General features: G+C 41.5%; 2 protein-coding genes across 2 annotated transcripts in view; one reads left to right on the top strand and one right to left on the bottom strand.

The window, feature by feature from the left end:
* TPD52L1 (tumor protein D52-like 1) overlaps window positions 1-14,725 on the top strand; it is a 36,921-nt gene extending 22,196 nt beyond the window's left edge. The window contains exons 5-8 of the mRNA XM_008941750.1: window positions 5,307-5,321; window positions 8,091-8,129; window positions 10,531-10,591; window positions 14,594-14,725. Coding sequence (XP_008939998.1) covers window positions 5,307-5,321; window positions 8,091-8,129; window positions 10,531-10,591; window positions 14,594-14,725 — 247 coding nt within the window. The remainder of the gene's footprint in view (window positions 1-5,306; window positions 5,322-8,090; window positions 8,130-10,530; window positions 10,592-14,593) is intronic.
* A 4,099-nt stretch (window positions 14,726-18,824) lies between these two features.
* Window positions 18,825-27,228, bottom strand: HDDC2 (HD domain containing 2; the record flags this gene model as incomplete). Its single annotated transcript, XM_008941760.1, has 5 exons — window positions 18,825-18,975; window positions 20,140-20,278; window positions 23,642-23,710; window positions 26,129-26,231; window positions 27,086-27,228. Coding segments are annotated over 5 exons (549 nt in total), but the record flags the coding sequence as incomplete, so codon positions are not given.
* Between the last annotated feature and the right edge of the window lie 10 nt (window positions 27,229-27,238).

The raw sequence follows: 27,238 nt of genomic DNA, 5'->3' as shown, positions 1-27,238 counted from the left end.
ACATTCGTAATGCCTCATGTCTCCCTAGATGAACAGATAGTTATGTGGTAAAGAAGTGTGTGACTTATTTGTTCATTCATTCATTCCCTACTCTGAGTCTCCCTGGTCTTTCCTTTGGTGCCTTCTGGCTCTTCTCTTATGAGAAATGATGAGTGTAGTCCTTCTGCAGTCCTTCATGTTACTCGTGATTTCCTGATTTCACTTCAGTTCCCTCTATTCCAGACTGAGGCTCCAGCTGCATGAGTTGCTTCTATAAGCCTTTTTCCTACCTTTGCTTATTCTTCCTGCCTTCCCTGCATTTATAGTTGTACTCTGCAGTTTTGAGAAACGTGTGAGATGAGTGTGCACCAACATATGTGGCACCAGCATATCCTCTGTTTCATTTTCTGTTATTTTCTAAGACTTCCTCTTGTAGCAAGGACAGGCCCTCTGCGCAGTGAACAGGTCCCATTGCTGCTTCTGTGCTTTAGATCCTACAGCAGTGACCAAACGGTTCACATGCAAATACCTTGAACACTGGCTCTTGATCATAGATGGAAGGATAACTCTTCACCGTTTTGTCCTTCTCTGGTCCTGTTGCTTGTGCTTTGCACAGGGCATGAGGTGAACTGCAAAGGCAGAAATGTCTTCACTGTAATAAAGCATGTTTTTCCTTTATTATTTCCCTTCATTAATGACTACTAGCAGATTCCTTTGTCCTACCTATTGGTACTAACCCCCACCCCCGTGGGGATGGTGCTTCTGACTAGCACTTGGAAAGCAGATGGGTGGTATTTATCCCATCATCCCTTTAGCCGAGGGCTCAATACAAAGGCTAAGGTTTTTTGGTAGGCATTTTGGTTAATTGAGAAATGCATTTCTAGCAGTTTTTCCTGATCAAAATTATTACCTTGAACTTGGTTGGGAATTTTTCAGGAAAATATGAGCTACCAGGACTGACATGTTTTGTGCATGCTTACATTTTTTGGTTAACCTCTCAGGAGAGTCTTTTTGGCACTTGATGATGAAGCCGGAAACAGTACAGCCACAATCCCATAGTTATATAAAGCATGGCATGACTTGGGCCCTCTGCATCTGCTGAACATCCTAAATCTGCAGTAATGGTCAGTATGCTTCCCTCGGCAAATAAGCCAGCCTAAGGTCTTGGCTCTACTTGGGCAAGTGTGGTTCCATGTGGGTCCCATTGTAAACCTTGTCACTTAAATGGCCTGTTTTGGAAATCTTCCCTTTCCCAGTCCAATGCCAGCCTTTTTTGGGGGAGTAGGCTGTAAGGAGGTCTGTTTTTTTTGTTTCATTGTTTGCTTGCTTTTTTGCTAATCCAAATAATTTTATTTCAATGATCTAGTGTATGGATTATCACCACCCCCTCCCATAATGCTGATTTAATCTCACGTTAAACTCTGCCTTAATTCTCTTGATTAGGCATTAGGGCTGATAGTCACCAATGGCATCCAGATGCAAATCCCTGTTGCATTCAGAGCAGATGCTTGGAACTGATTTCTAAAATCCAGATGATTGTCATAATTCCAGTATGTTCAGCAGTCTTACCCTCTGCCTGTGGCAATGGGAATTTTGAAAAGGTTTGCAGTGAGCCTGACTAAATATTTGAAGCCTGCTGCCTTTGTGAAACAAAACCTGTTTTCTGGGTTAGCTATGTCAACTCTACAGAGCTCCACATGAAACACACAGTTCTGTTCTGAAGACGCAGGGTGTTAATGTTCAACTCGTATAATCTCTAAAAATACTACTAAAATGTCATATATCAGTGACAGGCCAGATAGACTCCCCTAAAGGTGCTGTTTTTCTGTGTTAGAATTTGAGATGATGCAATCTATAAGAAAGAAAAAAGACAAAATTTGTGTCTCCCAAAGAACAGTGAGTCCACCCTTTGGGAATAGAGAGCTTTTCATGCAGCTGCTGTGCTTCTCTTTCATCCCACCCCAGCTTTCCAGTGTCGCAACTCCCTAATTCTTTTCTGCATGAATAATCACTAGCATTTTACATCTTCAAAATTCTGTCTTAATTATTAGTGCTTGCAAAGTCTCTTTACAGTTGTCATATATTCTATTTAACGTTATGATATTATGAGAAATACCAGAAATGCATATAAAACAAGTAAACAGATACTTTTGCTTCAGGATACAAACCAGACACTAGTAATATAGTTAAGACAAAAGATTCTTCATTAATTGTTTTTATGATTAATGAGGATTATCATGAGGATTTTTTGTTGCCCCTCCACCCCTAGCTCATATTGTTTCCTTTAATAATTTCTGACATGGGAAAGGAAGGCAGAGGGGAGGAGTCCCACATCACTCTTAGGGCAGTAGTGTGGACTCAGATCTCTCAGAAGGAGAGGTTACATTAATATTTTAACACAGTTTTTCCCATGTGGAGCACTGATGTGATATAGAGTTGAGGGTCTTTATCTCTTGCTCCTTTGCATACTGGTAACGTGTAGATCTTTTCATGCAGTACTGCTGGACTACTCTGGAGCTGTGTATGTGGATCTAAGAGTTTAGCCCTGCCAAAGGCTTTTTTTAGTTGTGATACCAAGTGGGAGACTTTCTGGTTTTTTTTTTGTTTGTTTGCTTTAAATAAAACAAACAAAACCCCCAAACAAATCAAACCAACAAATAACCCCCCAAAAAAACAGAGAAAGGAAACCAAGTACACTACAGTACTACATGCACGCTACCACATACATTGCTACTACACAAGTAAATGTGTTTAAATATTAAGCTAACAAAGACAAGCTTGCAGATTGGGATGTCAGCAGTTACACTGTGTATACATTTGTCATTCAACTGCCTTGTACATTTTCTTGAACTACATGATCACACAGACCCCTTTCAAATTCCATGCCTGGGATGAGCCTGCTCTCAAAATGGATAAAGGTAATATAATGCCTCATTACTGTCAGGAGTTGGAAGGCACGTGTGGAAAGAGACAGACGACTGCAGGGAGGGAGAGCCGTGGGGGCATGGCTGTGGCAGCTGAATGTGCTGCTCAGAGATGACAGAAATCAGCAAAGAAGGCGTGTGACGTCCCAGAGGGATGGAGGAAGGCAAGGCTCATCCCCCTGGGAAGGGGCAAGGGAAGTTCTGCGAAATACAAAGCAGATACTGGGGGAACGTGTGACCTGCTATTTTCCAAGTGTCTAGAAGATAGCATGATGGCAAAAACATAAAAGGCTTTGTCAAGAGCAATTACCTTGAACTGACAGCACCTGTCATAGAGGACAGAGGGGAGGCAGAAGAAATGATAGAATTTGACTTTGGTAAGGCTGTCCATACTGTTTTTGCAGAAGTAGAGAAATACAATTTAGGTGTTACTGCTGTAGCAGGAAGAGGGCACAGGGAGCTGAAAATGATATTCAAAGAATAGATCTCAGTAGTTCACCATAATGCAGGATTTTTCAGGCATCCGTCCTGATTCTGTTATTCAGGATTTTCATTACTGGTTTAGATGATGGCATCATGTGTACGCTTAAAATTCACAGATGGCTGCAGTGGGAGGGAATGCAAGCACTTTAGACACCAGGATTAGAATTCAAAATTATTTAAAATGATAAAATAAAATTCAGTTTAGGAAAGTGTTAAAGTGCTTTATTGACAGATGGAAAAAAATCAGAAGCAGAGATGGGAAGCACTGACCAGCCATCTGGGCGGTGGCTTTGCAGATAAAGGCTTGGCAAGCCCTAGGCTAGTGGCTCACAAATGCAGCTGAACAGGGGCACAGGCTATTTCTGAAGGCTGTGAAATCTTTCTCACTGGAATTTTTTAGAAGGGGGTTAGCCCAATATCTGTTGGAGATGGCTAAGGTATAATTAATTTTCTTTAGTGCTGTGGAAGCACTAAATAACACTGTGTGTTGATTTTTGTTGTGCCTTTATTATTGCACCTTTTGGGGCTTTTTTTTGTGGTAACGGGTGGTGGTGAAGTTTTTACACAGCCTTTTGCTGTACATTACCAGGATTTTTGTGTTCTAGGGATGTTGTTGGCACTTAAAACTGTTCATGAAGATATTGGGAACTGAATTCCTTGAAATATTGTATCTGCCATACCCAAAACTACCATTCTTAAACCTCTGTGTCTCTGATATCCCCTATAAAGGAAATAATAATGCTGGCCTGCTTCAGAATGTAATTTCATAAACATCTCTTTTCCTGATGGGTGAAGCAGTTGTTTCCTTTCATTTCTACTAATGCTCCCCCTTCATTTGTGCTGATTTTTAGAGCTCTGCAGTAACACAGATTTCTTTTATCATATGACTCTACAAGTATCTGTATTAACATGAAGAAAGGGGGTGGCTGTTACTGTGAGTCAGCAGGTAGGAGAAGGAGGCTACATATGACAATAGTATTAATAAGCAGATAAGTGTTGCGGAGATAAATCCATGAATGTTTGAGAATCACCAGTAAACATGATGATGATCCCTGCAAATAACCCTGAAGAAATAAACTCTCTTCTTCAGAGCAAGGTATGAAAATTGTGCAGTAAATAATGCATTACACCACATGTTGAAAAAGGATGTGAAAAATAAGTATTGAAGAGGTGTTCATTAAGTGTGCACCATCTATCCGCCTCTCTGCATGAGGCAGGTGTTCCCTTGAAGTGGTCTGTAATTAAAGACTACATCAATAACACACAGATGAAGGAGAGGCTGTCTGCCTCATCATTTCTTGACTTTAGAACCTCAGTGACATCCTTTGAATACTGTGTAACATTGTGCCTCTCCCAGTTCTGCCACCTTAATTAAGTTTCTTGTGAGCTAGAAAACAGTGTCATAGTGTTTCAAATATTGTTTTCAATGAGGAAGAAGTATTTTAGAAAATCTCATTTTAGGAATTAAAAGCCCCTTATTTTTTTCCATGCTCTTCTGAACTAAATTATGATTAAGAAATCTAGAGGGGAAAAAGACATTTGCTGCTGATGTAAATGTACAATTCCATTTCACCTGTACTTTCTCTTTAATGGCAATAGGGTAGGATTTTGGAAAGGCAAATGGTTACCCTTGTTTAAATCTGGTCTACTGAAGAGAACACAAAGTTTAGCAGACAAAGCTTCTATTCTTCATTGCACACAAAATAGTTGACTGAGTAGTGAAGGAGCATATGAAAATTTTTGATTTTAAGGAATCTCAGCTGATTCACATTCTAGTGTGAATTCCAGCATGAAAATTTAAATATAAATGATTTTCTCCTCAGGTAGTCTGACATGCTACATATATATATATGTATGTTTTTGTTACATTGTCATAATACTTGTATCTCTTGCTTTTCTTTCCTTGTACATCCACCATAGATCGCATTCAATCAGGTAAGACTCATTACTCTCCTTTAATGCTGCCTCTGTTTAACAGGTTTTGCTTTATAGAATGTAATGCAGTAGCCTCTTTCCTTTCAGCAGTGTTACACATGACAAAAACATACGCTACTTAAACTGCAATGCCTCATTTTTACAGCGCGGTGAGTATAATGATAAAAGGACTGGACTAAGTGGCTAGAGTGTGTTTGCCTTGCTCTTGAGTACATTAGTCTCAAATTCAAGTAATGAACACATTCAAAAGATGTTGCTCTTGGGAAAACCTATTTATATGTAATCCCATTCTCTCAGCCATCTTTTTCTGTCAGAGGTTTGAACATAAACAACAAATACTCAGTAAAAAAATCTATTCAGCCAGCAAGAGTTGTATAAACATTCTGTAAAGTATTTAATTACCTCCTCTTCAATAAAGCAATCGTGTATTAGTCTTGAAGTGTACACAGTGACTCTTGAAAAGTCTTGAGTCCTGAGGAAATTTCCAATAGTAGGCCAAGTTCTTACCATCATTAAAGTGGTTCTTTATATTTAGAGCATGGATTTATTGATGCTTTAAAGCACTTCAGTATCTGATGAATTCTAAAACAAGTGTATGTGTGCTGAAAGATTCTGTAAGCAGCCTGGCTTCACGTGAGTTCACCCAGCAGAGGGGCTGAACAGCTCTGAATCCCCTGCGGTCCCTCTGGCCTTGTAGCACCACCAGTGCATGGCACAGCTCAAGGACTGTTTTTCCATTCAGCTAAATGGTCCTAACATGGACTCTTACTTCACTGAGAAGACTTCAAAATGGGGCCTAGATTGACCTTCCTATCCTACTCGAACATGAAACCAGAATGTAATGCTTAGCAGCCTTTGTCATGCAGGATCTCTGTTCTCTGCTTCTCCGTTGATGACCATCGCAGATATGTATGTCTTTAAAAAGCTTAATGTTTTAGGCTTCTGGTAAAAAGATGATGTTGTTGTTCATATAGCTTGCACCTTACTCTTTTAGAGAAATTAAAAAATTAATTCAGTAAAATACACACTTAGCGCTCGAATTGTTTCTCACATGTCATGTCTCAGCTGTGTGAATTTAATTTGGCACAATGTAATCTTACTTAAACATTTGTATTTGGAATCTTTTGCTATTAGAAGAGGAGCAGCCTATGCTGAAATACTTCCGAACTCTTATTTTTGTCTGTTTGTCATGTGTTGCAAGACTAATGGCAAGCATGCTTGTTTAATTTAACTAGGATTGTTGAAGATTTGCTACACTGGTGAAATGTTTGGGCTAATCCTTCCTAAATCTTAAAAACTGTGAAAAAATGAACGTGAAACATTTACATTGTCTGCTGTCAGTTCTTATCTATCTGAGCTTAGCAGAAACCTCAAAATATACACAACAGCAAAGAGTTCGTATAGGATCTGTCTGTCCCGCTTGCTTGCCAAATAGCTCTGTCTTCCCCACCTCCCTTCCCATCTCTGGGAGGAGAAAGAGTCTTTAATCTGGAAAAAAAAAAAAAGCCACTTTTTGTGTGTGTATGGACACAGTGCTGGTCTGAATTTGTATAGTTTAGAACAAACACATGTGCTGTTTATATGAGAGCTTTCATGTTTAACACTATAATCATGATTTGCTTGATTACAGCCAGATGTTGGTGTCCCTTAAATTAAAGCTCTCACTGGTCTCCATCAGAACAGGCTGCAGCTGTCAGTCACCATTGAAAGTAGCCTTGCATGAATTTTTGAAACAATACATACTCTTGCAGTGCACAGTTTACTTAAAATACTCAGATCAAGATGTACTTATGGACAGTTCTTTATACTTCAAAAAAAGATTCTTATCCAAAACAGGATAGATGCTTCCCAGCAGCAGGGAATAGGTGATGCTAAAATAGCAAGGTTGGGTTTGGTGGCTCAGGTGGGAGAATGTGGCTAATGTAAGCAAAGTGGTTAGAGTGGGCGGCCATCTGCAGGGTTGAAGGTGTGGGAGATGATTCAGGGATCTTTGAATGATGCAGAGGCTTCATCCTCTGCTTGCCAACCTTCCAGTACTCTTGCTTCTGAGAAGTCTTGGGAGGGAAGCGTCTCAAGGAGAGCTGGATGAGAGATGTGGAACTCAGCTTTCTACCCTTATTAATGTTAAGTAGTGAAGGAGGAGATAAAATATCCTAGAAGAACAGGGACAGCAACTGCTACAGCTGAGAGACTTGCCTCTGAAGAAACCTCTTGTTTAGGTAGCCTGTTGTGTAGGAACCTGTACAAACTGGGGGCCAGCGCTGGCTGTTTGGACAGTATGTTTTTGGTTTTGTATGTTGTGCGTGCAACCTAGGCAATTGCCTGCTTACCTGCAGCCCTGAACGAGCTCTGTTACGTCCACAAACCTGAGGCATACTGTGGTCACCCAACACGGAGCTTATCATGGAGGTAGATCTCTGTTCCTCTGTCACATGTTGTGTGTCTGGAGTAAGCAGATGTCTGTGTCATTTAAATAGATATGGGCAGGAGCTGTTTTGCATCATTCTTTTGAGCCCTGTTAAATGGTTGATCAGTTGAGGTGAGAACGTGGTGGTAAGATCTTCAGTGCTGAAAGTGAGATAGAATTCAGAGGTGGGTTTGACAAGCTGTTGCCATCAGGAGATTAACAGTACCAGCACTCATGAAAACACAGATTTATTTTTTTTCTAAGTTATTTTTAAAAATTAAAACTTGTATGTTATAATCATGTTGCAAACAGAATTTTACAGCTTTTTTTTTTCTCCCTTATCTTTTGCTTTCATCCCACAGTTACTCTATTCGCCATTCCATAAGCATGCCTGCAATGAGGTAATATGCTATTCTATTTGCTATGGTGATGTTCAACAGTGTAATGAGGGGGGGATTTGCATACTTTGATCCTGATCCTGCAGTTTTAGTTGGATGAATAGTCCCACTTCAATTAATTAAGGTTATTCTTGTAGATGAGGGCTGCAGGGCAGGCCATCTGTGGTTTTTTTTTCTTTTAATTGTATTAACTGGTTAATCTCTTGTACAAGCCTTTGGGTAAATGAAGCAGTTCTGAGATGTATTTGGGTAGTTGATGTCAAGTTTGTATTACCGAATCTGAAAGTCAGTTGTTTTGCTGTCTCCAGAATATCATCCAAAGCCCATTAACATCAGAGATGCTTTTCACTCCAGCATGCTTTGGATCATGCTCCTGGGGAGGGATTTTATATGAGCGCTTTCATATTTTAATGGCTATAATCATGCTTTACTTAACTGCAGCCAAATATTGATGTCTGTTCAAGTAAGGCTCCAACTGTTTTCAATAAAATTAGGATCCAGCTTTCTATCTCTTTAGCCTCTAAGTATATGAATATCTCCACTCCCTGCATATAGGGAGAACAAGTCTTCTAGCTACATGCTAATTCACTCAACTTCAGCAGGTTTAGGCAGTTTAAGGCAAGCATTCAGCAGTGTGGGCTATGTGTCAAGAGTAAGTCATAAAACTAGTTTTTCTCTTCTTTTGACCCTTCTTCCTCGATGAAAAGTTTGTCATCTGTTTAACAGAAACCTAAAGCAAATCTGCATTATTTTCCCAACTGGCTTACATTTGCTCGTTCCTTAAATTAGAGGCAGTTTAACTTAGCTTGATGAGGGGTATGATGTAAATGTGTTTGCAGAAACGAAGGCCATCATCATGCTCCTGGTAAGATCCCAGAAAGCGCAAAGAGGACGAACTGGAACACTAAAGTTTTAGCAGCCGTTGGCTTTCCTTGCTTTGCAAAACGAAGTGTAGGTTTCTGCATGGGTTTGCCGTTCCCCACGGCTGACACAGAGGCACCTGCCAGGGTGAAGTGGTTCTGCCTCATTGTTCCATGCTAAGGAACCTCTGTGATGGTTAAAGACCACTATTGTGTTTTATTTTGTCTAGGAACAAATGGATGTTGTGAGTTTAGTGCATCCTGTTAGCCATGTTGTTAAGAGGTACCCTACACTTTCAGAGGTAGTAGTTTCTATAATCTCTTTCTGAATATACCACAACAGACAGGTGAAACAAAAGCTGAGGAACTAAACACTCGATTAAGTTAACTGCTTCATTGTACTGCACAGGGTTTAGAAAGGTCTTGCCACTGCTTTGTTTCGTATGGTAAAGAAAGTACAAGAGGAGCCTTGCTGGACAACAGTTTCTGAGCTGCAATTGAGCTCTCTGTTGTCAAGCAAGGAGCAGAGAACCAGAAGGTCCCCTTTACCCATTGCAGATTTGCTCAAGTCCTTTGTTCTGGCTGAACCTGCTGGAGGACAAGACAAGCTTTTGTACTCACTCCAGCTTGCTTGTTTCTAGCATGTCTTCCTACATGGGACAGGGATTATCAGCAGTGGGGGAGGCTGCTGCAAAAAGGGAAGAAGAGGCATTTGTCTAAGCAACTGAGGGGCAACTTAAGTATAGATGTCTATGAGGAACCATACTCTCACTTTAAAACACCATATGCATTATATTCATAATATAAGAAGGCAAATCACAGCTGTTGCCCCTTTTCTTTTTTATTCATTTAAGATATGTTCAATTCACAGTTTTTCCAAAAACAATGTTGTGTTCTGTTCTCTGAGGAGTAAAAGGCAGAGAAAAGCTTAGCTTTGTCAGAGGGGCACCCATAGGAACACAGCCTCCCAAAAGTCTTTGTCTTTGAAATCAGCAGGACACACCTGCAGTCACAAAAATCATGGAGTGGGGACAGGATTCCTCAAAGGCGTTTGGGACCTACTTCCTATGTCATTCTAATCTCCTGCATCCTAGTCTCAGGGCATTAAACTGTCATCTTTTTAATTATGTAGATTACAAACTTGCTTATCAACTGAAAAAAAAAGTTAATTTTTTTACCGCAAGAAGACAAATGGATAAAACCATAGAAATGCAGTACTACAGTTAATGCTCCCTGGTTGTTCGTCTGAAAACATGATAAATGTACCAGAGGGCAGGCAGGCCAGTCACTGTTTGCTTTCAATTACTAGGCAGGTTCTGCTTTTGCAAATCTGTAGCTAAAAAATTCCCATTTGATTACTGTAATTGGATTTGACTGACAGAACACAAGTTCATACCCTGTGAGTCTATAGCCCTATGCTGCCAGCCAGCCTTCATTCTGCCCTAGCACTGTTGCCTGGTAAGAACTGATCAACTTGTGGAGTTACCCCATTACATTTGCAATTGACTCTTCCTTTTTTTCCTTCAACTTTTTTCTCCTCCTAGGAATTCTCCAACATTCAAGTCATTTGAGGAGAAGGTTGAGACCACTGTCACAAGCCTTAAGGTAAAGTTTAGATCCTGAATTATGTGGCTGTGCTTGTTAAAGGGTGACAGCTTAGTTATCCCTTTCATTTGTACAGGAAGTGGTTGAATTTACTGTTCCATCAAGAATTCAATGGAACTGCAGGAGCAGTAATGGAAAACAAAGACAAAGAATATGCAGAGAAATTGTATCTCTCTGCTTTGTTACTAGAAATTACTTCAGTTGTCTGTCAGAGTAAACAAAAGGTTTCAGAAATGAAAAAAAAAAATACAACCATACTAAAATGGAAAGCAGAGACATCTCATAAGGTGTGACTACAGTTAGTTGATAATGCAGTGCGAGGTGGAGCCATCTGGAGATGCAAGGTCAGACTTTGAAAGCAGTGTGGCGTCGTGAGCTTTGTGCTGTGCCCTGCCAGACGCAGCCGTGTGCCTGCAGAGTGAGCTTCCATCCCTGAGCTACACTCCTTCCAGCACTAGAGGTGGACTCACCAGGTGCCTTTACTCAGCTGCTGAGAGCCATGCTGTAACTCGGGTGTGATTCATGCTACTGCTGTGGCTCTTAGCACTGAACTCGTATGTCTTTAATGCAGGTGTATTTCCTCCTGATTTTCATTGTTTTGTCAGGATTTACATTTTCAAAACTACATGGATATATTAGCTGTGAGACAGGAAGGTCTGATGGCAAAGTTAGCGAGTACCACGAATAGCACTTGTTAAGCCTCTTACTCAGCAGGACGGAGCATGGCAAATTCGCAGTGAGCGAAAAGCATACCTTTGCTGCATGGTGACCCACATTCAGGGGGCACCAAGGGGGTTTTTCCTGATGGTTCTTACTCATCAGATTAAGACATGATAACGTAGGGTAACGTCACCTCCATTGCACCATGTCAGAGAAGGAAACGTCATCTCGGTTTCATGGACAGGAGGCAGCATCCCGAGGAAGACTAGGAGCATCCCAAGGAGCTAGAAGAGAACACAGACCTCCGGAGCCCCAGCTCGGTGCCTGTGTGCACCTTCCTATTTATTCTTTTCACCTTAGCTGCAAACGCTTTTTATGCTCAACCTCCACTGTATAAGAAATCTTTCAGTGCAGTGGAGTGCATCGTCTTTGAAGTTCTGAATTCCGATCTGTTGCAGCCAAGTGTGTTACTTCCTTATCTCTTTATGTTCCTTCTACTTCTACCCACTTAGATAAGGGATGGACTTCATTGCAACACCTGAGGTCTGAAATGGACTTTTTTTTTTCCCCATTTTTCACAACACAGAAGTTAGGAACAAGACTGGAGAAACGCAGCACTTTTTGTACCCATTTAGTCATTCAGTCACTAAACCTACTCTCAGGGCTTTCAGTAGTACTTCAAGGTCCCAAGTTTTCTTCTAGACTACTTGAGATTCCATAAAGCTATTCCGTCTACACTATGGCAAACCTGCGAGGGGGACAGTTTAAAGCCTTTGCCTTGCTTTGAGGGGTAAAGGACAAACATGAGTGATGTCTTTTCTGCATCAGGGGAGGGGTGTATGGGTCCAGTCACCTCAATGATCCAGTGACTCAGAAAGAGGAAAAGTCAGCTCAAACTGCACAGTTGTGAAGACCAATTCTTCTCATGGGGTGATCTGCTGGAGGAGCCTGGTCTTATTTCTTTCTGTTTTCTTAGGCTTCTCCTTCTAGAGGAGACTTTGTCATTCTGGCTCTTAGCCTGTCATGTGTTCAGGGTGTTTTTAGCTCATCCTTTAAGGAATCTTTAATTAAGAAGGACAAATCAAAAAGTCTTGAGTCTAAAGTGATCTGCCACAACCCATGAAACCTTAATTGTCCATCTTTATCAGAAAACTCACTGACATTTTTATGAAATATTTTCTTTCTGTATTCTCTTTCTTTCATTTCTTTGGACAAATGGAGAAAGGAAGATAGTCATAGATCTAGTGTGCCACTAACACAGGCTGTAGACAGCTGGGAGTGTCTCAGCACTGTTCTTTCTTTTCCCTGCCTCTGTTCCAAGGTTTGCAAGATGAGGAACACTGGAGGGTGAAGGGAGAAATTGCAAGCTGTCCCTTCAATTCTAGGATCCTGTTGTGGTCTGAAAAAATAGAGAACTTCCTGAGAGAGGCTTCTGAAAAAAATTAAAAAACCAGCAGTAGCCTCATGATCTTCATCCCTCTCCCAATATTAGCTGCAGATCTACAGTTGTCCTACAGTGTTCTATAGTCAGCCAAAACTGATGTTCTGATTTCATACATATTTGGAAGTTAAATTCCAAAGTAGTTTATATTTGCTCTTGGAGTTTGGACTTTGGGTTGCAGCTTTCTTTGGAGAGTGTTATTAGTTCAGCTTCCCCTGGAAGTTGACAGGACCTGGATGCCTGATTCTGTTCAACTTTTCTGAAAATTGGAACACCAATGAATTAATGTTTGTGTAAACACTGGGGTATTGGCCAGAGGCATTCAGTAAAGTGACTTACATTGTTCTTGGTTTTGGATGGAAGAGTAGAAAGAAAAAGCAAATAGAAAATGAAACTGCATTAATGGTTCTGATTTTGAGGTGTCCAAATTCAGGTACACCTTATCTGAGTCATTTGAAATAGTGCAGTGAATAGTCTACTTTCACAATCACTCTGAGCAATCTGAATCAATGTTTTTTTTTTTTTTTTTTCAGAATTTTAATTGGCAAATAAAAGTAATGAGTTTTGCCATGAAAACTTAACAGAAGCTTTGCTAGGCAGTGGCTGCTTTTTCACTGCAAGTTCTGTGCCTACCAACATTTAACAATACGTGCGTTTTGTGTTGCTGTTTGCAAAAATCGGTGATGGACTGACACTTTCTACCAGTCAGCAAAGCACACTAAACTGGATACAGTGTTTTACCTCTTGAGATGGGAACTTTTAGTCACTGTGACCAAACTGTTAGAGCAAGTATCAAGCCTACTACTACTTCATTTTACTGAACTTTCAAACTAGGCAAGTTCCTCTCCTAGCTGATGAAACAAAGGATTACATAGGATTAACCCTTTGGAAACTTAAGACACAAAGTTCCTTTAATGCAAATAATCTTCCTAAGCATTCAGCAGCTGACAGGCTGGAAAAATGTCAGCTTGTCTTTAAGTCCTGCTGCAGTTCTTGGATGGAGTAAAAAGTTTTGCCTTTTCAGGCTTGAATCAACTTTGGGCATATCAGTTAGCCACACCACAAAAGCACATTCTCTTACCAAGATAACCCAGTCAAGACAGCTTTCTCTCTTCATAGCTGAGTCTTGACCATTTCCAAATCTTTAGATAAAGGTCTGTGTTTGTTAGACTAAATCTCTGAAACAGAGTTTTCCTTAGTGGGTTTTATTTTTAATACTTATACTTCCAAAATGCTTCAGTTTGTGAATTTGTAAGTAGATGACCTGTGAGCACACTGTATATTTCATTAATGCCATTTGATATCTTTTCCTCTGCCATTCCCACAGGAAAATGCCATGGGCAGTTGTATTGATCAGTATCTAGGTAGCTACAAGTACCTGAAGGGAGACAAGCTGCTGGTTTTTTTGTTCTTTGGTTACTATATTCCTTCTACTGACCAAAATCCCAGGACAGTTTATGTATTTTGAGAGCAGCTGTGTTACCATTGCTGGCAGATGGGCCACTTCACTCAGCAAATGAACCAGTTCATTTTAATACTCATCCCTTATCCAGCCTGTGTAGAACGGGGGTAAAAACAGTGAAACCAGCATGAGGAGCTACACATGTAAGGAACCACACTAAGTTTATTGGTAGGTATCTGGGATCCTGCCTGGGATCTCCTTAGGGACTGGTTCCTTTAAGCGTATGATAATTGCCACTGGCAGGTTTTATGATTGCAGCCTAAAAGTTTAGAAACTGAGGGAGGAAAGGGGTTGCTTTATTTGACTGGTTTTATAGCTTTTGTTCTAAAAAAAGCCCACCCCCGCTTGTTCTCTGCCTGCTTTGAGTAGTTCCCAGCCCTCCATGGCCGTTGGGTGGGATACAAATAGAACTTGCTGTTCTCTGTTTGCCTTGTTTCAGACCAAGGTTGGTGGGACAAGCCACACAGGGGGCAGCTTTGAAGAAGTTCTCAGCTCCACAGCCCATGCTAGTGCTCAGAGCTCTCTTGCTGGCACCCGACTCCCTGAAAGCGAAGAAGAGCTTCAGTGTTAGACCCCAGCCCCTCCTGAGCCTTCGTTGCCTCTCTTCAGAGACTTACCCAGCCAGTGATTTTTACACCTGCCTCGCCACCCAACTTGTGCAACAAGTTTTTGTCAGCTTTGGAAAATTGCCTCCCTAGCCTTCTGCTGGTGAAACATCTCCTCTATTTGTTTCAGATGGGACATTTTATTAGCGGGTACTTTGTACACCACAGAAACCACACACAAGTCATTGATTTATAATGCTCTAAACTCTGTATGTTAAATGACTAAAATAGTTTTCATTTTCACCTAACTTCTCTCCAACAATCTCCCGGTTCTCTGTTTCTTATTTCTTTTAATGTTTTATATCTGCTGGTTTCCAACTCCCCTCTCAGTGCCACATCAGACAGGTGTACCTCGAGCTGTGGAAAGATTTCCAGCACTAGTCCCTGTACCAGCTGTCTACCAGCCACAACAGGTGTCCTTTGCTCAGGGCTGTCTGTACATGATCTAGTTCCTAACAGAATTAAAATCACTTATTGTCACAAAAGGTTTTTCTCTGGCACTTGTACAGTCTGGCATTGTCCTCCATAACATTAGTCAGCAGAGTTAGGGAGGACAGACAGAGACACCTAGTTATTCATATAGAAATTTAACTGATCACAGCTGCTGATTTGAGAAGATCTTTGTAGCTTGGAAAAGCTTCAGTTTAAAAATAGGTTCCATTGCCTGCTCTCTGTGGCTTGGTGGGACTTGTCAGTACAAGTTATTTACAGAAAGAAGTGGAGCAGAGGGAACCACAAAGTTTGCCTCTGTATCTTCCCCTCAAAAATAATAAGGGAAGGTGTATTTATGAGCCTCAGTCAAGAATAGAGCCTTAAGTGAAAGAACACAAACCCCACACTTGGCTGAAGACGTGCCATAGGTGAGAGCCTTCCCTCCGCGCTGCAGAGCTGCTGCTGTACACGTGATACATAGGTGCTTCACTTTTGGTGTCAAATCTTGTCGTGCTTCGCTCCAGGACATAATTCCACCAACAGCATTATAGCTGCTTAATCAGTCACTGAGAGCCAGTCATCTCTCAGCTTTGATTCAGCATGTTTTCTTGCATCCTTTTAAAATTTTTTTTTAAAGAAAAGAGCGGTGCACTTGTGACACTGTGTCACTGTCTAGCGAGCATGTGTCAGTCTGCGTGTTGCATTACTTGGCTCACCAGACTGAGATGAGCACAACTTTATCGACAAAGTACAAACAAGATGGAAAACAGTCTGGCTGCTTTCAGAAAGGATGCATTTTTTTTGAGCAGAAGCCAAAGCTTCCAATCGGTGTTAGTGAGTTAGACATTACAGACTGCTTAAAATCTCGTGAGAAAACTTGGCTTTAAGTAATTTTTTTTTATTTTTTCCCCTGTGTAGCTTTTGTTGTAGTTTTTACAAAGTGGGAAATCGTTTTGTGATGTCCTACTGGACACAAGTTAACTTTGGACATTTATATCAAATGCCTCTTTAGTGTGATTTTAGCATGGAAACAAATCTAATCAAGGTTTTTTTAGTAGTTCTCTTGTGACAGTTTGCTCGCTTATTTTACATGGTTTTGAGCCTAAATGTTAACTTATTTAAAAGAAGAAGATATTAATGGTAACTTTGTGTAAATGAAGTCATTGATATTCTTATTAAAAACAAATTTCTCTCTTACTCTTTTACACTTTGTGATGTTTTAATTCTGAGTATTCACCAGCATTACCATGTCCCCCCTCAGCCTTGCTGTGCCACAGCAGAGTATCAAGGTAAATTGCAAGAACATCATCTGCATTTACTACAGTTCTCAAAATCTGTTCAGTTCCCTCTGGACTTGAAATTCCCCAGGGAAATCTGTGGCCCAAGTTTTGAAAATTTTGACCTTCAAAGCAGAAAAGTCATTGAACCAAGTTCAGTAGAAATGAAACACATGGCAGAAAACATCTTCTAGGTTTAGAACTACTGACCTTCTTTTGAGTAGGGCCAGCACCAAACCAAGGGTAAAACATGGAGTCCCAATCTTTTCTTCCATGTAAATCCTTACACTTTACTGTCATTACAGCAGCTGCTACCCTGTGTAGGGTCAATGCTGCTATGAACAGACCAGGAGAAAGACATGGGAGGAGGTGGCAGCCTTTCACAGGCTGCATGCCCAGGACCTAGCATGCTTTTCTGACATGTGAGGGAGCATACTCCAGCACTGCTGAAGCCCCACAGGCTGTTTGCTAACCCTGCTATCAATCTGTCATCACAGCTTGTGCTTTCTAATCGCACTTTCTTCTCCAGCCCCTTTCCAACCAATTCTTATTTCTACTAAAACGCAGCGCCCAAAACTCACGCACAATTGCAACTGCAGCGGGTGGAAGGGACTGTAATTTAACAAAGCCCCTGCTGGAGTTCTTTCAACAAAAGCAGAATGTACACTTTCCAGGATGACATTTACCATGCACCACTGCACTGCTGGCTGGGGTTCAGAGCTCCTCCGACCCCTGCAGAGCAGGGTACTGGGGCCAGCGAAGGCTCCTGCTGCGCTGGAGGAACCGGCCCTTCCTGCTGGGGCAGCGCCTGCGTGCTGTCGCTAGCAAGGTCTCTGTAAGGCCCCTTCTCCTTGGTCAAGAATGTTCTCGGTCAGGTCTTTCAGTCCATCTCTGTAGCTCCTTCCTGCCCAGCAATCAATACCAGCTGATGGAGACTGTAGCTTGTGTGCATCTCAGCAGAAGAAAGGTGCTGAAGAACGATGGGTCCACTCCACCACGCTTGCGGTGCGAGTCCGCCACCTACTGAGCAGTTTCATACTGCCCGGTAAAGTGCAGCTGGTTCTTCCAGGGCATCCCTAGGGTGTTAACTGCTGCCGTGTGGGGTCCCCTGAGCCGAGCAGGCACCCCACATCTCACCCAGAACAGCTCTGCCAGGTGTGTGCCCTGCAACAGCTCTGCCCTGTGCTCTGCTCTGCTCTGCCCAAGGTGCCAGCCACTCAGCACAGCACCAGCCTCTATGGGGGACCCTGAGGTTCAGGTGAGGGCAACCTCTCCTGGGCCCTGGTGCCTGAAGACGGGTGCCCGGCTGCACTGCCGGCCTTCACGGGGGCTGACAGCTCCAGCTAGCTTTATGCTGCCTCGTTTGACACACGGCTGAGGACAGAGAACCTAGCTCCAGCTCATCGCTGTGTCATTCTTCCAGGTGAAAGCTCCCCTTGCCTGGTAGTCCTGACATCGCCCCAGCCTCCAGCTACAGAACACGATGCAACAGTCAGTGGTGCAGACTGGCCTGATCATGGCACTGACCACCACGACAGCTCTACCCAACAACTGGGATGGGCTGTGCTGACACACCACTGCTTCTGCCAGTCACTGCCATTTACAGCAGCATCAGCTCCCACCCATGGAAGCCAGAACGAGGGACAGACTTTACACCCACACGCGGGATTGTGCACCACCTGTGCAAGCTCCAAAGGTCCCTCCCAGGCTCAGCAATCCCAAGTCTAAAACCACCAGTCAGGGGCGAGGGGCTGTCAGGAACACTGGCCTTACTGAATGTCAGCACTGCTCCCTGATACATAAACAGCAGAAAACCATATGAAACAAACATATGGAGAAACTGTAATGAATGAGCTCACCAGCTTTACCCACCATCACTTCTGTGGCTTATGCACTCCAAAGAAACCTCATCTCTGTGTCTGGCTTTGTCAAGAACTTCAAGAGAAACGTGCTCACTGGTCTCACTTGTGCTCACGCCTCTTCACCGCGCTACATGTTTGATACAGGAGGTGCCTGAATCCACAACACACCCTTGGCAGTCACAGAACAGGAGTACCAGTCCCAGTCAGTGCATTACAAGAACAGACGAGGCTGCAATCTGCTGACTTTTAAACCTACATGAATTTCCCCAGTGCAGAATCATTTGTAACCGAGACTGGATCAATCAGAGGCTGATTAAAAAGAAATGGGAAAAAAACCAAACAGGCAAATTCTCAATATATGACCCTTGGCATAACCTCTGATCTGGGGGGGTAACTGTCTTACCTGCTCCAGCCTAAGCTGTCCTCACATTCTCAGCAGTGAGCACACAGAAAAATGTCTGCTGGCAGAATTAGTAATGTTATAGGAGGAAAAATAATGCACAGAATATAAAACAAAGTATTTATTACAGCTACAGCATTTAGGAACACCTCAGGAATGTGGATGAGATGTAGCAGATATTTTTTTATTCCTTTCCATGTTAATCAGAGATACAAGCTGGAGTATTTCTGGGTGAACAAACTTCCCTGCAAAAGAAAAGAAAAGGAAAGTTAAAAAAATGCTCTTATTTGCCTGTGTGTGAAACATTAGCAATGATGTCACTTTAGGCTCTGCATAAATCTCAGATTATTCTTTTAAGGAAGAAGGTACCCTTAGTTTAATCCAACTGTGGAATAACTATAACAACGGCTACAGCCATTCTTAAAAAAAAAACTTGCAAAAATACTTTATGCTCTATTAAGACACTTAAGTGCTGAAAAAGGGATGCACCCTGCCCAAGATAATGCCATAGTATGTACCCTGCTGCAGGAAACCACCCCAGTTCCAGGTGCACTTAAGATACATGCTGTAGGCTCTACTGAGACGCCAGTTCCATTTAAGTTAACAAATTCTGGTACGAGGGCAAAGATGTCAATTAGAAAATTAAATATTCCAGCTTTGTTGCTGCCTTTTTTTCCTTATTCCCTGAGCAAATTATTCCATTTTTCAGACAACTTAGTATTTCCCTGAGGAGTCACCAAGGCATAAATGAGACTTGTCAGGGACTGTGTCTGGTGACTGCTGGTCCTTCCTCCAAGTTTTTGTCCCTACTTTTTCCCCAGGATAGGACAACTTGGAGTCACAGCCTTCTTCTAGTGTTCCTTGTACCTTGTTAAAAAAAAAGGTACCTATTTTTCCTTTCAAGCATTAGTTTGTTTTGGAAGGGACGAAAGGCAGTGGGAGGAATAAAAAGTGATAAAATTGTACTTAAAATATTTCACTGAGCTGGTTCTCACAGGTACCTTGGGCAGGTCGCACAGGACAACAGCTCACATACGGATAACAAATTCTATTTCACCGATTCACTAAATGCTAACAAAGCAGAAACAAGCTGCTGCCAGAGCACCAGTGAAAACTGAAGCCTTCTTATGCCCCCCCTGATGTGACAGGGAGTTCCTTAAACACATGCAAGGACAATGAAAGCTGGGCTCCTCTCTATGGAAAATTAATGGAAAAGGAACTTGGCATAAATTAAATTCAGGTTCAATACCTACAGATAAATGTATTTTCACATTGCAGTAATTTTCACCAAAAATATTTACAGGACTCAAGCAAGGAGTAAAATAACTACCTCTCATTTGCCCTTGATGCCTATTAGAAAAAAGGCAATTTGTGTATTTTGTTTCATCTACAAAAGAAGAATGCCATACCAGCAGTTGAATTGTAAAAATCCTGCAGCCTGCCAGGTGTGTTTTCCAAGTCTTCATACTCAAATGCCTGCAGTATCATCTCACACTGATCCAACTGTTTTACAAACTTAGCTTCTGCAGTAGACTGGTTTTCATATTCCTGAAAAGATTTGCAGTTATAAGAAAAAAAAAAAATTTTTGTTAGGAAACAGAATATTAGAAGCTCTTTATATATATCTAGAATTTTCTTTTAGTACAAGCCACTCCATAAACACTTCTGACAGTTACGTCTTTCACTCTCTTTTTAAGACTGCTATTCAGCAGAACACTCAAAATAAGCACCTACCAAGAAATGAAATAGGACTTAAGAAAACAGCTCTTCTGCATACTCTAAATATACCAAGTGTTTTGGCTCAATTAGGGATGATATGGAGACAACCCTCCACAATATACAACTTACATAATAGGTTCCTTTTAACAACATAATTTTATATGTAAAGATCTTTCCAGGCCTGGCTAAAGCTGTGAATTACCACAGCGTGTGCCTGTGCAGTACCATTACCTGTTTTTGAGGCCTATTTTGCTCTTTTCTCCATCACTTGCTGTTTTTATAAGGAGTTGCTCTCTACGTTTCTCCTGTCACTCCTTCTTAATCTCTTTGGTCTAACCTGTCTGAGCTGCTTACCTCTTTATGTCTCTGCTGGAAGACAGGGAGGAGAGCCTTTAGGGGGCTTCCTCCCCTTCAGACTAAGTCCTTTAATCTCTCTGCTCTCTTTCCCCTCTCTCCAGTCACCACCAGTATCAATCTGTGAGTCACTCCCATTTCCAGCTGCCACCAACTCGATGCCCTCAGGAGGGCTGACCCCCTTCACCACCCAGGCCACCATCGATCAGAGCAGCGGCTCCAGTGCTCCGCGGTGTCACTGGTGTCACCCACAGCCCGCAGCATGCAGGTGACACCGACCAGCACAGGGGCACCGAGAGCTGCTCCCGCCCACCACAGAATGTGGCACCTCCTTCTGCACCTTAAGAAGACGACTGTGGCTGAAAAGTCAGAAATCCAGATTCTGATAGCCACAACTGATTCATATACGCATCTATGTGGATTTGAACCATGCTGTGAATTTTCAATTACACTTTTATGATTATTTTCATAATCAACTGCTTTTCAACATTTTTACCTTCCTTTCCCCCTTTCAATCCGACCTTTGCCTCATCTTTACGTGATTTAAATACTTCTTATTTTCTTAAATTTATTTCTCTCTACTCTTTTTTATTCTGGCCACCAAAGAGAACAAACTTTTGGCAGCATTACCAAGGAGAACTTCAGAAGAACTAGGGCTGTTTGCCTGTAAAGGTCTGTCTCACCTCCAGCAATTAATTTGGCCTACCAATCTGTTACCAATCTCTTTGTGCCATACAATCCACCAGATTTTAGACTTTACTCATACCTCAGCTCACATTAATCTCAAGAAACTTCAGCTCCTGTAAGTGCAACTCTGCACAGTGCACTTGCTGTTCCCTCCCCGCGGGTCTTTAAGAGTGTGAAATAACAGTATACTGCAGAGAAACAGTAACTGGGCTCTCAAACACCACAGGTGGGCTTTTGAAAATTACTCCTCTAGTTTTGCTTTTGAAAGTAAAAAAGCAGGACAGAGATGAAGTGTGCTGACTCTTTAATGTTTTTTTTTCAAATGCATTCTGGATTAAGTTATGAAGTGAAAATACATCAGAGGCATCTTCCTGCTCCCTTTCTCCCCTACACTACATTTGCAGAGCATCCTGCAGCACAGCCCAGAGCAATAGTCCTGTGAGGCTGAAAGGGAAAGGGAGGCAGAGACACGGGCAGAGCAGTGCAGTGAAGACTGGCTGAGAATATCAACAGATTTTGTCTCAGCCACTGTTCAGCTCTGGGCTGGAACTTCCTTCACTCACAAAAAGAAATTAGAGGGAAATGCCTCTGGCTAGCTGAGTATCACACCAAGTGATCAGAGGCTTCTTTTCTGTATGTTTTTTCTTCTTTTCTTTCTTTTTAAGAAGCACGTAGTCATTCCATTTAAAATAAGACTAGAGGGACTACATGTGAATATTACATTTTCAGGTTACACTCGCTGCTCTGTGGGTTATTCTGCTGCATTGGAGACCCAATGCCAATGAACAATCCCAAAAGTAGAAAGAAAGAACAAATGATCAGAAGTGAGCATGTGTTAAATTACGGTTAATGAGAATGATAAAAAGCTAACATGCTGAAGAACCAACTGCATACTAAACTAGCTCTTATACGATCAGAAGAGAAGACTGAAGCAAAGAAAAAGAAACACATACAAAGAAGTCCTACAAGGCTGATCTATCAAAATCTCCTTTTCCTCAACTCTAACAGCTTCCCAAGGGAGTAGGAACTAGTGCTCACTAAACAAATGCAAACACATTATTTCCTAGGTCTGGTTACGCTGGTTTACTTCCTTTGCCTTGAATTATAGCACAGAAAACCTATACCCCATTGCCAGTTTCACCACACAAATACAGCAAGGGAAAAAACAAAACAAAAGCAAACAACCACCACCACAAAAAAAAAAAAAAAAAAACAAAACACAAGAAGGGTGCTGTAACAAAAGGCAGAAATTGGCTGCAAATACCTGGGATTTAAATACACTCAAATGGAAAAGGAATATCTGTATAAAATACAGTTTTAGGTCACAGAGTCCAAGAAACATACATTTTGTTTGCAACATGTGAGCAAGAGTTTGCAGATGCTCTTGTCCCCATGTGACTGTGTGCCAGCAGAAGATAAAGCACAGTGATTACAAACTTAAATTGTCTGGAAATAATCTAATCATCCTTAAATTGCCAGTATGAAGGATCTTGTCAATTAACAACATGAGTTCTCATCAAAAAGTTAAATGACCTTCAAATACAGGAGATACTTTCCAATGCAAAAATTTAAGGTACTCAGGACCAGCCAGCAATCTGTGTTGTTAGTAGAAGAGCACTGTACTGTGTCAGCACACCACATTTAAGTTTAAACTAGAAATTATTACTAAATATTTTAGCCTAATGGGCTATATATTAATGAAACAGAAGCCATATAAATTATTAATAGCATAAAAAGCAGAAAATACTCCACAGCATCATCAGCTCCCATTATTCTTTCCTGTATTAAAAGGCCACAAACTGCAAACTGCCAGATGTGAAAAAAAAAAAGATAATGTAGTAAAAAACCCCAGACTTATATGGAAAAGGGCTGGCTATAGAGGACAAACCCTTCCTTCAGTTGTGCCAAACAAGCTCTGGAGAGGTGCATCTGCAACTCTGAGAGGCCAAAGCCAGAAGCTGGTTATTTTACTAACGTTTGGGGTTTCTGGTTGAAAAGGATTCCAAAAGGACCTTGACTCAAGCAAATTAACCTACCTAGCTTGAGGTCAAAATAAGAGACAGCAGTGTCCCAGGTAAGCAGGAAGAGACTGCTCTTCACTCTGAAGGTCACTCTGAATTTTAGCAAAGGATTAAAAGAATGCAAGCTTACTTCCCAGAGTTCATATATTTCTTTTCTCAGGTCCTCTGACAGAAGCTGGGTCAGTTGTTGCATAGCTGCCTGAAAAAAAGCATCCATTTCCATTTATCCATTTTTTCAGCAAGACAATTTATATCATCTTTTTTGAAGAATTAACTGCTTGTTATCAGGTTTGTAGAAAAGTACAGTATGCAGTATGTTTTTCTAAAGTGCACATGTACATAAATCTGACAGAGAAACACTAAGACCACCTAGTGAAGAATCTTTTCTGAGAGCTGCTTCAGTAGATTTGTTAAAGAACTAGTCTAAACCACAAGAAAACCAACCTGGAAATCCAACCAAGACCTTTTAGAGTCCCAAAAGCAGCCCAGAGCAAAACAGGCAAGTCAAATGGCAGGGAACTACTGTCAATTATCAGCTCTGCCTTCCAGATTTAAGCAGTGGAGGCAACATTTGAACTTAATAGGTTCCAGGTGCAGTTCATAAAAGCAGCTTCAAAATACTAACTCCTAGTGTTGACAAGTGACTGCTTGTCCCAAACACCAAACCAGCCCACTTCCACTGGCAGGGCTGAGAACAGCTACTGACTGCCAGGCAGGCAACACAAGCCTTTAAAATTAATCACCAATTTCAAAAAACAAGGAAAAAAAAAAAATCTATTTCATACCCTGCAGCAATAAAACACCATGCTCCCAGACTAAGGCAGACTTTGTTCAAAAATAAAAAATCTTTGTAAAAGGTTTAATGCAGCATCAAACTGATGCGAAAACCAGCACACAGAAACTGTTCTGCACGCTCTTCATGCTCTCCCAGCTTACCAGCCTCCTTTCTGTGCTATTTCTACTCTTTCTCTAGGAATGCTACTGGCTGCTTCCAAAACAATCAACATCACAGGCAAGACAAAGGTTTTTTTCGCCATTACTGCCTCTCCACTTCCAATACAGTCTCTGGTTTCACATTATGGCTAAACTGAATCAGCTGCTCCCCACCACTGAAGCATCAAGGTCTCATTCCTTCCCAGCTCTGGTGCTCCTCAGATTTCAAAGTTATCAGGCCGAAATGACTTAACTGGCAAAAGAAAATCAAACAACCAACCCCAAAGAAAATAAAACAAGCTTTTTCTTTTTTTATATATCAAGTTCCTTTTCTTCTTCCTTAGCCTGGATGAGACTAGCTGACTAAACTCACTGCACAAGCAGCAAACTTCAGAACCAGCTCAACATCAGCTGTAGAGAAGATTAGAGAGAAGAGAGGAAGGAAAAAAGAAGAAAGAAAAAAGAAAAAAAAAAAAAAAAAAAAAAAAAAAAAAAAAAAAAAAAAGGAGAACTCTGCAGTGGAAACAGCATTCTGGTAATTCAGCTCAAATCACCTCATGAAACCCATTGCCCTTGGTGTATTTTTACAACAAAGGATTTGAGAATCAGCCTGAATGTTTAATGCTTGACCCTCTTTCCCACAAAGTCAACAGCAAAGTCCTCACTGAGTGAAATGGGAGCAGAAGGAACTGCAAATACTTAAGAAAATTTCCTCAACATACTTAGGCATCAAAATATCTTTTGCATTGCTTAAATACAAATGAGAATTCCCTCCCAGACAAAGTCGCAGCCTGATCCTCAGTGACAAAACCATCTTTGAAAGCGTCCAGAGAAGAGGGTTTTTTTGTTAAGTGCCAGAACATGCTAGGAAGTACATCCAAAGAAGAAATACCAAAATTGCAGCTAGTAAATAATGCCGAATACACCTTTAATCTTTAATTTCCACTTTCTTAGCAAAGAGCTTACTCCCAGAGTTAGTCATACCCTCTAACCCCAAGTTTTAAATACATAAGCATAAAAGGGGAAAGGCAATAATCACTGCAACAGTTTTTACACTCTTTGAAGAGCTAATTCTGGCCTCTAAGTTTCTAAGGCATCACATTGCCCTCTACCTGTGGCTGAAGGAGCGGTTTGCATTTCTCCAAATACTACAACAAACCAGAAATGACCAACCAACAGTTTGGCTATGCGCAAGGCCAAAAACAAAACAACTCCAGGCATGCTGCACTCAAAGATTCAGGACAAAAAAAAAAAAAAAAAAAAAAGACACCTGTGTCTAGAGTCCTGTGAAAATGGTTGAAATAAAATCTCTGCCACAATCACTTGATCTGGGATCACATAAATGATCCACCATGAACTGTTGCCACCCTCCTCAGTGCACCTACTCTCTGCTAAACTCTTGATAAGGTTGGTCAACACGACTAATTCAGGCTACCAAAAATCCAGCCAGTTCAGGAATAAAGGGCAAACATGAAGATGACTTCAAGGGTTGTCCTTCCATAACTTTATACTGGATGACACAACATTTACAAAAACCACAATGACTTGAAAACTTTGGTTGTTGGCACACTCGTCTAACGCCAATGACACTGTTACATTTCTTGGAGGGTCCCTTCACTACTAGAACTTTAAAAACAGGCAGAAATAAGATTCACAGATGTAGCTTTACACCTTATGACCATACCTCTTCTCTCCTGTGTTTCTCCTCTTTGGAGATATTATCTGCAGGAGCAATATCTCCAACAATGCATTCAGCCATATCATGCACCAAAGCTAATCGTATGCATCTGACAAGAAGCAAAGACAGAATAATTAGTTTTTCAGCATTTTAAGTTATATCTCATTATTCACAAAGCTAATGTATAATTTGTACTCTTCATGTATTCTAAAGGGTGGGAGAGAGTGTTTTTTTCTTTTTTTTTTTCAGTTTTACAAAACATTTTTCACTTCTTTGTTAAGGAAAGTAGCTTCTAATAACGTACTCAGCCTTTGTATGCTTGGCTGTTGGAGATTTCATGATCATGAACTACACTATACACTTCACATTAATGCTGCAATAGGCATATGGTAATCTGATTGGAGCCACCCCAAATTCAGTGTATCATCTGACACAGCTCTGTAGCTATGTCAGTCTACAGCAGAATACTCAAAAAAACCATCACTATTTTCACCAGCTCCTGAAAGGTCAAAGTGAGCATGGCCCCATACCAGACCTGACAACTCCTTCAACACTAATGGTGCTTTCTCTTCTACAATATATGACTTCTGAGAATCCTTACTGCTGCCAAGTGCTAGATCTGTCAAGATCCACACGGTGTATGGCTTTGCCTTTGATGCCTGTTGCTTCAACCTGTGTTTTAACTGAGTGTCTCCAGCTTGCTTACTTATGGCTTGGGAGGAGGCCAGCTCAGAACCATAGCACCTGAAATTTAGCAATGAAAGTCTTCAGCCCCTTTCAGCTCTCCAGGTAAACAGCACTCTGTCCAAAGGACGGTGGAAAAAGGCGAGGGGGCAGGATTTCGAATTCCTTCAGTCTATTTTACAAGCTCCTCCTCAGGATGGCAGCTATTTAAAACGTTTTGGTTGAGGCTCTCCCACGCACGCCATTAACACACGGCCAGACACGCAGCGGCGGTCTCACCTGTCCTTGTTGAGGCTTTTGTCTTCGGTCACCAAAGCCATCATCGCCATCCTGTACATGTGGTCGGACACGCTCTCGGGATTCGCCACGTTCCTGTACACCCAGCCGGTTCGCGGCACCCTCTGCGCCAGGAGAGCGTCCAAACCCCACGCT

This window comes from Merops nubicus, unplaced genomic scaffold, assembly GCF_000691845.1.
Source record: "Merops nubicus isolate BGI_N331 unplaced genomic scaffold, ASM69184v1 scaffold15040, whole genome shotgun sequence".
NCBI classification, from domain to species: Eukaryota; Metazoa; Chordata; class Aves; order Coraciiformes; family Meropidae; genus Merops; species Merops nubicus.
The sequence above is the reverse complement of the archived record's forward strand: the minus strand, read 5'-3'. Positions and strand labels throughout refer to the sequence as shown.